This window comes from Lacerta agilis, chromosome 16 (assembly GCF_009819535.1).
Source record: "Lacerta agilis isolate rLacAgi1 chromosome 16, rLacAgi1.pri, whole genome shotgun sequence".
NCBI lineage: Eukaryota > Metazoa > Chordata > Lepidosauria > Squamata > Lacertidae > Lacerta > Lacerta agilis.
In genome coordinates this window covers 23316120-23326841 of record NC_046327.1, presented here as the reverse complement: position 1 = coordinate 23326841, position 10722 = coordinate 23316120, and the positions used below count along the sequence as shown (strand labels likewise).

Genomic DNA, 10722 nt, shown 5'->3' with positions numbered 1-10722 from the left:
GATCTCGTCCAAAGCCTGGGGCGGGGCTAGGGCCATGCCCACGACCCCTTCAGGAACCCAATGGGAGCTCGAGTTGGTTCGCATCGATGGGGCTCCCCTTACCGGTGGTTTACCTTACCAGACTTCCTGCACAGTGGGCAGGAGTCAGGTGTCTATCCAATGCCTAAGCCAATCACTGCTCACATTCTGTAACCAACAAAGTTGTGGCCAAAATTTGCCCAATAACATTAACCATATATTCTGTGTCCTGGTGTCTTTATTCATCTTCGAGGTGGTTGCGGGGTCTCGACATGCAATTAATACCTGCAGAATGCTTTGGAACTTGCTATTGGGAAAACCCAACTTTGCCAATGATCTGGGTGTAGTTATGAAATCTCTGAAACGGGCAGAAATGGACATGCTGATGCCATCTATAGAAGATATGGATCTGACTTTATTAATTAATGAACCTTCATTATTTACTGGAAGGTCCATTACAACCCTACAAGGCTGGAGAGAAATTTGTTCCTATGTTGCATCTGCTTGGTTTCTTATTTTTAACAATAAAATGGAAAGTTGCTGCTCGGAATTGCAATGCTGTTGAGTGTTGACATGGTCGTCATGACAATGCAGGTTTCAAATTGAACCAACTCTTTGTGATGGAGGCTGCAACATTCTAATGTTGCTCTTTTACTGTCTTGTATTTGGCTGCTGGCAGGAGCATCTTGGGGTCACTCCTGATGGTGGATCCTGCTGGTGCCAACTTTCGGCCTTGTTTGGCTGTGACTGAATCAACACTACTGTCACAGCAGCTAAGAAAGAGTTCAGAGTAAGTGTTGATCACCAAGCTACACACAGGGTGTTTGTTTGAGGGGGGAGGAATAAACCAGTGGAGTTTAATATTCTTGGTTAGGCTTCTAGGCAGGGGCGGAAGCAAGGTGGGGCGGGGGGGATGCCGCCCTGGGTAGCGCCCTGGGGGGGTGACACTTGGGGCGGGGCCCTGGCCCCTGCGATTGGCGCCTCCAGCCAGCGGCGAAAAAAAGCCGCTGAAAGGGGGCTTTCGCCACTGGGCTCCCTGAGCGGAGCTGGGGAATGGAGAGGGGCGGGCCAGCGACGAGGGGTGTCACCTCTCCTCGCTAGCCTGTCCCTCTCCATTCCCCGGCTCCGTTCAGGGAGCCCAGCGGTGAAAAAGCCACTGAGAGGGGGGACACCTTTTCTTTTTCTTTTTTTTTTTAAAGAAAATTTATTTGGTTTTACAAAATAATGAAAACAAAAAATAACAAAAACATATAATAACAAACAAATACAAATACAGAAAAACAGAAAAACAAAACATTAAGAGAAATAAAAGCAACAACATCTTCTTATATCTTAATCTTATTCTAAATCTTCTTTAAGGGGGACTTCCCCGTCCTTTCTCCTGCGTTCAATTCTAATTTACTTTAGTAACTTATATCCATTTATAAATCATTCACCTTAACTATTCAAATTTTATTCTATCTCTATCTCTTTAAACTTAATTATATATTTCAAACATCATTACTTTAATTACAAACAAACTTATCTTACTTTCTTATTTACTATTTTCTCTAACAGTGACTAGCTGTGCCTATTATCTATCTCTGATTTCACTTCAAAAAAATCAATTTTTCATGATATTTCAAATAGTCCTTAAATTTCTTCCAGTCTTCCTCCACCTTCTCCTCCCTCTGGTCTCGGAGTTTCGCGGTCAGCTCTGCGAGTTCCCAAAAAATCAATTAGCTTCATCTGCCAATCTTCTACGGTCAGGAGCTCTTCACCTTTCCAATTTTAGCAATCAGAATTCTAGCAGCTGTTGTGGCATACATCTTTCCTGGATATCTCATGGTTGGTTATGCCCAATAGGAAGGCCTCTGGTTTCTTAGAAAAAGTGTATTTCAACACTCTTTTAAGCTCATTATAAATTTTCTCCCAGAAGTCCTTAACCTTTGGGCACGTCCACCACATGTGATAGAAGGTACCTTCCACTTTATTACATTTCCAGCATTTATTACTCAATCTATGATACATCTTAGCAAGTTTAACTGGTGTCAAATACCATCTGTATAACATTTTCATTACATTCTCTCTTAATGCATTAGATGCCGTAAACTTGATACCTTCCCTCCATAACTTCTCCCAATCCTCCGGGGGGACACCTTTTCAGCGGCTTTTTTTCGCCGCTGGGGTCCCTGGGCGTAGCTGGGCGGGCCAGCGAGGAGGGGCATCACACCAGCCACTAGCGTGACACCCCTCCTTGCTGGCCCGGGCGGAGGTGTCACTCCGTGCACATGCGTCATGATGTCATTCGCACGGAGTGACGCCCTGCCCCCGGGGGTGCCGCTTGGCTCCCCCCCCCCCCGGCAGCCAAGCGGCTTGCTACACCCCTGCTTCTAGGCTCTTAGTTCATCCTGGCTCCTTTGGTGTGGCCCAGGTGAGGACCACTAACTCCCTTGGTCCCTCTCTCCCCGTGACCTTACATGGATTTCTGCTCTTCCATCTCCTTTGCCGTATGTTGAAAGGAATGTCCATTCTTCCGCATTTTGGCATTGATGGAAAAATCTATATTTTATTCATTTTCATCTGTAGAAATAATTTAATGGTGCCTTTTAGGGCATAACTTTCCAAAGTGGCTCACACAAGATGAGCATAAACTATAAAAATAACAAAATTAAGAACAGTTCCTATGGATAGCCTTAGCTGCCACATATGTTTACTCCCCTTTTAAACCACCCAACTTGGCAAACACCACTCCAAGACACTGTGGCAACTGAAAGTGAACCCCAAAATGGCTCCCATCCTCCCTGACCGACAAGGAAGAGTGAGTGAAGATCTACATCAGTAACATGGGGAAATAAAGAGCTACATCTGAATTGGTTACCCCCTGTGGATTCTGCCACCAGAGGTGGTCTCCTCACCTTGCCCCATGAGTGGGCTGGCCCTGAATGCACTATGGGATGAAGCATTTCCTGATTCTCCCAGCATTCAGTTTCAGTGGATGATCCTAGGTCCTAGTATTGAGAAAGAAACATCTCCCTATCCACTTCCTTCATACCAAGCACATTCCAATTCATTCACATCTCTCATGCCACAATGTATTTCCCTTTTTCCTAAACTAAAAAGCCCCCAACATTCTAATGTTTCTTTACAGGGGAGCTTCTCCAGCCCCTTAATATTTTAGCTGCCTTTTTTTCAAGCTCGACAATCTCTTTTATCAACCCAGGCAGCCAGAACTGGACACAACACTCCAAGTGCAGTCACATTTCTATAAAAAGCATCGTGATATTGGAAGCTTTATGTTCAATCTGTTTCCTAATGACCCCCAATATGAATTCGCCTCCCCTCCCCACAGCTACTCCAGTAGTTTGAACTGCATATAGTCAGTGCCTACACCATAAAATCATTCCCAACAAGTATTTCGGGTAACTTATTAAGTGACTATTGATGTAAAGAGAGTGATTGAGAAGTGCAAATACCGTGCTAACGAAAAAGGACCAGAGAAGGCAATGACAGTTAAAACAAGACTGCAAATCCTTCCAATGATACATTTTAAAATTTATATTCTCTACAGAGAGCAAGTGATTGAGCCAAGAAGACAGCTCCCTCTCACCAAACAGAAATAAGGGAGCAGCACCCCAGGCTATAATTAAAACTTCAAATTAGAGAATGATATTTCATAATGGTATTGTAAAAGAGAAAATGAATACAACAATGGCCTTAAAGTATGCTGGCCTCACCTGCTGTAAAAGAAATGGGGTCAGGCAATGAAATGCATTAGTATATTCCTTTAACTATATACCATTAAAGAGCTGAGCCTGATTTAGATCACAGAAAGGTTCTTTATCCTGTAATGTATTTTTACTGCAAAGCAACGGTAGCGTTTCACTAAGTATGATTTAATACAGCCCTCAAAAATAATCAATATAAAGCCTTTGTTCATACACATCTCGGGCTGTTACCTCTTATGCGTGTCAGGTAATCAAGCATAGAATTGCAGGCAGGAGGGCTTATGGTAAGCATGCACGCTTACTTTATTTGAAATATTTATATACCACCCTTCAGAGGTACTGGTTCCAGGAGAGCTCACACAATTAGAGTATCAAAACAATAAAAGAGAGTTTGGACAGGCATGAAGTCCAATGGTCAGAAAGACACTTGCACATGTACGAGAATTCTAGGAGATTCAAATATTGCCCAGTAACTGAACAGATCTAACTGTAATTAAATATCCCTGGAAGGAATTAGCAAATTAATTGAGCGATGAGGGGAAGGATAGAACAGACCAGCCAAAGTTTGTACCATGCCACTGCTTGGATTATGCCTTTTACCACATCTTTTAAAGGGGTAAAGTATCCTTTAGGTTGTGATGAAGAAGAAAAAGCAAAGCCAGTTGCAAGCTACATTGTTTGATGCCTCTGCAAACAATTAATTATCACAGCCAAGTATATAAAACTACAGATTTGTATTAATTTTTTAATCAGTGACTCAAATTTTTTGTAAAGCTCTCAGATTGTGCTACATCACTCTAGAAGCGTTCAGTTTCTGAAGAAGTCCAGTAATAATATGTAATTTATATACGGTACAAGGAAATGATGTCATTGACATGTATTACACCAAGCTGTAAAATACATGATGGGGTGGAAACGACCCTTGTACCAGTGGCTTGGACATTGCAATGTTGGAAAAGATTACATTTCCCTGCAGCATAGATATTTGACTGGAGAGAAAGTTTTGATTCCATGGAACGACAGAGGGCTAAGCAGGTATTTTTGTTTGTCTTGTCTCCTGTCTATGAAAGTTCACAACACAGTAAAATATGCTATTAAGATGCTTGAGAACTCTTAGTTTTGCTGCCAAAGGTATTTGGAATGTGCACAACGAAACTGTTATAAAGGCAGTTAAAATATAGAGCTGCAAATTTGTTAATCATGGTTGTGCAGATAGAGCACAGTAATGTAAAGGCTTGCAGACCTGTACATCTGGGGAAGTTTGGTTGAGCAAATGAACAGTAGTGTACTGGCCACCAGCTGGTCTATATGTAAAAATGCTGGTAAAACACTCCCTTTGAGGAATTTAAAAAAAGCACAGCAACGTTAAGAGAAAAACGATCCACACCACTAAAACTTGTTTTCCCATTAGGCTAGGATGTATAAAATAATACCTTGTTGTTGTGGAAGACCACAAGCACATTTCCCTCGTGAAATTTTTGGTGATCCAAGGAAGCTAAATCCAACTACCTGTGCTTTTTAAATAGTTATCGAAATTATGCAAATCCTAGTTTTCTCCCTTTGGGAAAAATTGCTCATTTTCAAGGCTGCTCAGTACTGTTTTTCCATTTTACACAACACACACAGAGAGAGAGAGAGATGAGAAGATGAGAGAGAGAGAGAGAGAGATATTTATGGAAAGCATTCAGTTTGAGAGAGAGAGAGAGAGATTGAGATTTATGGAAAGCATTCAGTTTTACCAGAGCAACGAGCAGGGGCGTGTAAGAGCAACAGCCAAAGGCATTAGAGAAACTGACAACAACTTCCCCTGAATTTGACAATTGCAACGTAACAGGGCAAAGGGGTGATGAGGGAAATTTGCAGTGTTGAAAACTAGTTTTCGTCACCAAACTTCCTTAGAGGGAGGAGTCAGACCAAAACAAAAATAAAAATGCAACACTAGATTTGATCACAAGTTGCCAATTATATTTGAGTGCTTAAAAACATCCTAAGGATAAGTCTTCATAAATATTAAGCCACTTGACAACGAATCAAAGCAGCTGTGTGCGTCTCTGCTGCTCGTAAATCCCGCTAAATTAACCCATGCTTGTTTAGTAAGCAATCAGTTAGAAATACGATCCACGTAGAATTAAGCGCTTTAACATATTTTACTGAATTTCTCACACTGAAATAAGCAACCTTTCAACGGCCATTAACTTTGGCAAGGCGTTTTCTCCCCGTTACTAAATTCGGTTCGCTAAGGAAGCTTCTGTTTTACAAGAAACTCAAGTGATGCCCAAAACTACATCTGTAAATAAACTATAAAAAGTCTTTTAAAAAAGCACCACACGGAACACCCATCATGGCGGACCAACGGCCGATATTCCCCCCATCTTTTTGCGTTCTCCTGACCTTCCTCCCATGGGCCCTTTCGGCCAGGTCCGCCTTTTCCGGCCAGAACGCCGCGTTTGTTTGGATGGAGGGCGGAAGTGCTGGCGCCGTCCGGGAATTTTTAAATCCTTGGCTGCCTCCGGGACGCCGTTGCTCTCGGCTCGGATGCGATAGTTGGCTGTGGGGTTTTGTGGCTGCTGTGATTTTAACCTGGTAAGTAATGCGAGCTAAGCGCTATGGAGTTCGATGGGCCTTTTCCCTCGGGCGAGCGTTGGGCGGGCTCCGCGGCTTCGATAAAAGGCGAGCCGACAGACAGACCTGCCTTTACCTGCTAGCAAGGGGAAAAACATCGTACTGTATTTTAATTGACGCGCGTTTTAACCCAAAACACTCAGCGAGTCATTGCCTCTGACTGCTAACCAGAAGGACTCCTGCATTGCATCAGGCTGTGGTATGCTGGGGAGGGAGGCTTGGTGATGGTAGCCAAGGGTATATTGTGATGTCATTGGGGCATGAGCAGGACTATCCCTTATGACAGGGGTGGTCCAACAAGGAGTAGGGCTCTCCAGATGTGTGGACTACAACTCCCATCAACCCCAGCCAGCATAGTCAATGGCTGGGGATGGTGGGAGTTATAGTTCGTCCACAGTTGGAGGGCACTACGTTAATCACCCCACCTAATGAGCTAGTTTTGCCCATTTCAAGCAGGCAATATTGCCTGCTGTGCTGACTTTGATTTGACAGGGAGGTCTGGTCCAGCCAATAAGATCCAGAGGCCTTGTTTCCATCCCCTCCGGTAATCATCTGGTTTTCCCTTCTTCTTCCCCGCCCCCACCCTGTCACTTCTTTTTTTTAGTGATAGGTTTTCACAAAGATTGACTAATGTATTTATGAGGTATATCTTGCATGTTTTTTTTTTTTAAAAAAAACATAATGTGTTAGTAATATATTCAAGTATTTGAAAGTGCTTGTAGAATTTGCCCTAAAGTCAGTTTAGATGAAAGGTATAGTTCATATTTCTTTTTTTAAATTAAAAATATAAATGTTGTTTATATTGTACTTATAGTGAGTATTTTGTGTTTTGCTGCTATGACCTTTTTGGCATCAATGGTCGCTTTTCTGTTCTCTCAGGTGCCTAAAGGAGAAAGTCTTGCCTCTCAGCATGGCTATGGATGACTATGAGGAGCTACTCAAGTATTATGAACTACACGAAACTGTTGGTACAGGTATGCTCCTTGATGATTTCAAATGGAAGCTATTCTAAATAAAGAGAAAATCTAGCTTGCTTATTAGATTTGTTTGGTCAGAAAGCAGGGGAGTCCTCCAAAGTAGTTCACAACATGAATACAGTAAAATGAAAACAATTTAGATGATTGTTAAAGGGAGGTAGTATTTAATATTGCTTTTCCTTTCAGATTTACTGCAAATTCTAAGCACGCTTTTGCAGAAGTCAGTCCCACTAGTTTGATGTGCTGAGCAACCCAATAAATGAATTTGGCTGTACTCTTGGTTAAGAGCTGTATGAGGAGCTTCCAGCCTCAATGTGGACAGTGTGAAGCAACAGAGGGGATTGTGGGACTGTTAAGTGTACAAGATATAATATATGTTAACTCAGAAACATCTAGGCTGGATGTTAGTTGTAGATAAGGGGTTAAGCCAAGGTTTCACAGAGGGTTTTGAGGCAGAAGTACAAAGAACAGAGATGGTACCATGTAGGGAGTTGATCACCAATGTTAAATCTGTAGCCTTGCCTTTTTTCTTTACTGTAGGTGGTTTTGCAAAGGTTAAACTGGCTCGTCACCTACTTACTGGAGAACAGGTTGCAATAAAAATAATGGACAAGCTGTCTCTGGGGGTGAGTGACTTTCTTGCTGGAAAAGGATGGGTTTTCTTTGTACAAATAAGGTTCTAATTGTACAACTTGTTAATGTGAAACTGTACATTTGTGGTCATAAGGGAATTCATACTTCAAGCTCTGCATCAAAGCTTCTGGATCTATGTTGAGCATTGTTAGTACTACCTGGACAGTGCGTTTCCGTAACTGAGACCTTAAAGTGGCATTTAATTGTTGCTTTTAAAATACAATCTCATAAGCATGATCTAACAGGATGGGACGGGGGAAGTCTAGAGGAAGTTTATCTATTGTGGCATGCCATTATATGGAAATCCCACAAACCTTTCATCTCTTAGGATGATTTGCCTCGCGTCAAAACAGAAATTGAAGCCATGAAGAGCTTAAGCCACCAGAACATTTGTCGGTTATACCAGGTGATTGAGACATCAAAGAAGATATTCATGATTCTAGAGGTAAGATTTGAAAACTCATTCTGCTTTTTAAAATATTCGCTGCTTAAGGCTAAAATGTCAGGAGCGTGAAATAGTCCCTGTCAGTAACTATTGGCATCTTTTTAGGATCTTTCTCTTGGTCCTTCACAGTGGGAGGCATTTGGTATGTTGTCATTGGGGCAGAACTTTTAACTCTTGCTCCTTGAAATCTTAATGTTGTCTGATTAAGGCTTTGAGGGTCTCCTGTCCCAAGCTGTTGGACTAAGGAGTGGTGGCAGCTATACAACCTAACAGGGTTAGTTTGCAACTGGTCTTTTGGCACTGTTCAAACCAACAAGAATGCTGGCCCAGAGTTTTGTGTCAGGTTCTTGGAAGCCCCCTCTTCTCTGTAACTTATCTAGGGAGGGGATCAAGTGTCTATAGTCTTGGGGACATAGCAGGATGGGGACAAAAGTGTCTCATGCCGCCTTGTGTTTTGGTAGCAAACCTGCATGCATGTAAGCTCCAAGCATGTAAGGTCTTCCAGCATGTTAATACAACACAATCAGCCTTTTCTCCTTGCCTATGTTCATATGCCCTTTTAAAATGTAGTTTTTGTGTCTGTGGGGGGGTGTTATTGGGTTGTTTTTATTTTGATTATATATTTTGTGGTTTTATATTTTGATTTTGTTCTGTGAACCACCCTGAGACCTCTGGGTATAGGATGGTATATAAATTCAATAAATAAATAATATGAAAACTTCAGTCATGGAGTTCTAGAATTAGGCACAATAGAAAATTTCCTCTCTAAACCTGCATTCTGCAAAGTGGATATAGTAATAATTCATGCTGCTTTATTTATATTGTCACATCTCATATATATAATATCAAGATGGCGTACAACAATAGATATAAACACAAGAAAACATAAAATGCCATAAAGGCAATGCAAAATGATAGCGCTCTACCAAATACAGAAACATGGATTTGTTAACCTGCTTGACTGCACAACATAGCATTTTAAAAACACAAACAAAAATTCTTTTCCTGTGTGGAGAAAAGGGAGGCAGTTGACATTAGGAAGGAGTTAAATGTACAGGGGAAAGAGGAGCAGTAAGGCTCTTGAGTGACTAAAATTAAGTACAGAAGACACATTCCTCACTGGGTCTCAGCTGTGGGGTGGTGTGGGGGGTGCAACTAGGATCCCCACAGGCTGCATCCTGCCCTAAAAGCAGCTTTATGAGCCTCTAGAAGACCTTCCCAAATACTAATTAAGGATGCTGTGTCCTTTTCGTAAGAAGCATACTTCTTCATTGTATATATTCTTCATATAGATGCTTTGGTATGCACACTCACGCTGGTCTCTTGCCCTTTAATAATCTGCTTCTTGTGGTATATCCAGGAAGTGCATGCCACTGATAGGATTCTCCCAGAAATGTGTTCCTTACCTGTGGAGCCCTTGCTGACTTCTTTTCCGGAACCTGCTATTCTGGTGGGTTGCATTGTGCTAGGACGGGAGAACACAGGAACTGCCTGGAAATACAGTGGAACCTCAGGTTGTGGACGTAATCAGTGACGGAGGCACATCTGCAACCTGCAGCATTCGCATCCTGAAGCGCTGCGTCTGCACAGGCACCAGTGCGATTTGGCGTTTCTGCGCAGGTGCGAGCGGTGAAACCCGGAGGTAATCCATTCCGGTACTTCCGGGTTTCCCGCGGTCCGCAACCTGAAAACACGTAACCTGAAGCGGCCGTAACATGAGGTATGACTGTATAGACATTGGCCTTTTGCGTATTAAATGTCCAACCCAAGGGATCAACAGAAGGATAGAAACTTGCCCTTTTCATAAATGAAAACTTGATTTGGTATCTTTGACAGCTTCCCGGTTTCTAGATCCTGACAGTTTTTATCAGCTTGTTTTGTTGGCTTCAAGATTAGCCAGTGCCTCTCAAACACTGTTGCCTTCTGCTTTCACTACAGTACTGCCCTGGCGGTGAGCTGTTTGATTACATCATTGCTAAGGATCGCTTAGCAGAAGAGGAAGCGCGCATCTTTTTCCGCCAGATTGTAGCTGCCATTGCATACGTACACAGTCAGGGGTATGCTCACAGGGATCTTAAGCCGGTAAGTGTGGAAGGTTGAAGCTGATTTCTTTAGGAATAAACTAGCTGTATGCAAGACTCGAAATAGTTTGCTGGATTGACTGCTCCTTCTGTTTTGCATGAAAGAAGCCCGCAGCCAAAAAAGCCAGTATCTGACATTCGGCCTCACTGCCATTCTATCCACTGCTCTTTTGTTCTTGTCACACCTTTGTGGTTGACATGTCACAGTGCTGTTGTGACATTGAAGCCACAGCTGGCAG

At 42.5% G+C, this 10722-nt stretch overlaps 1 protein-coding gene across 3 annotated transcripts in view; it reads left to right on the top strand.

Moving 5' to 3' along the window:
* Positions 1–709: 709 nt before the first annotated feature.
* Positions 710–10722, top strand: part of MELK (maternal embryonic leucine zipper kinase) — a 31035-nt gene continuing 21022 nt past the window's right edge. Inside the window, exons 1-5 of one of the 3 annotated variants that reach the window (XM_033173263.1) lie at positions 710–808; positions 7227–7321; positions 7865–7950; positions 8286–8402; positions 10341–10484. In XM_033173263.1, the coding sequence (XP_033029154.1) occupies positions 720–808; positions 7227–7321; positions 7865–7950; positions 8286–8402; positions 10341–10484 (531 nt within the window). In that variant the 5' untranslated portion in view covers positions 710–719. Of the gene's footprint in view, positions 809–6185; positions 6309–6837; positions 6892–7226; positions 7322–7864; positions 7951–8285; positions 8403–10340; positions 10485–10722 lie in introns of those variants that run through there. The other 2 variants (XM_033173262.1, XM_033173264.1) reach the window with 2 other exon arrangements.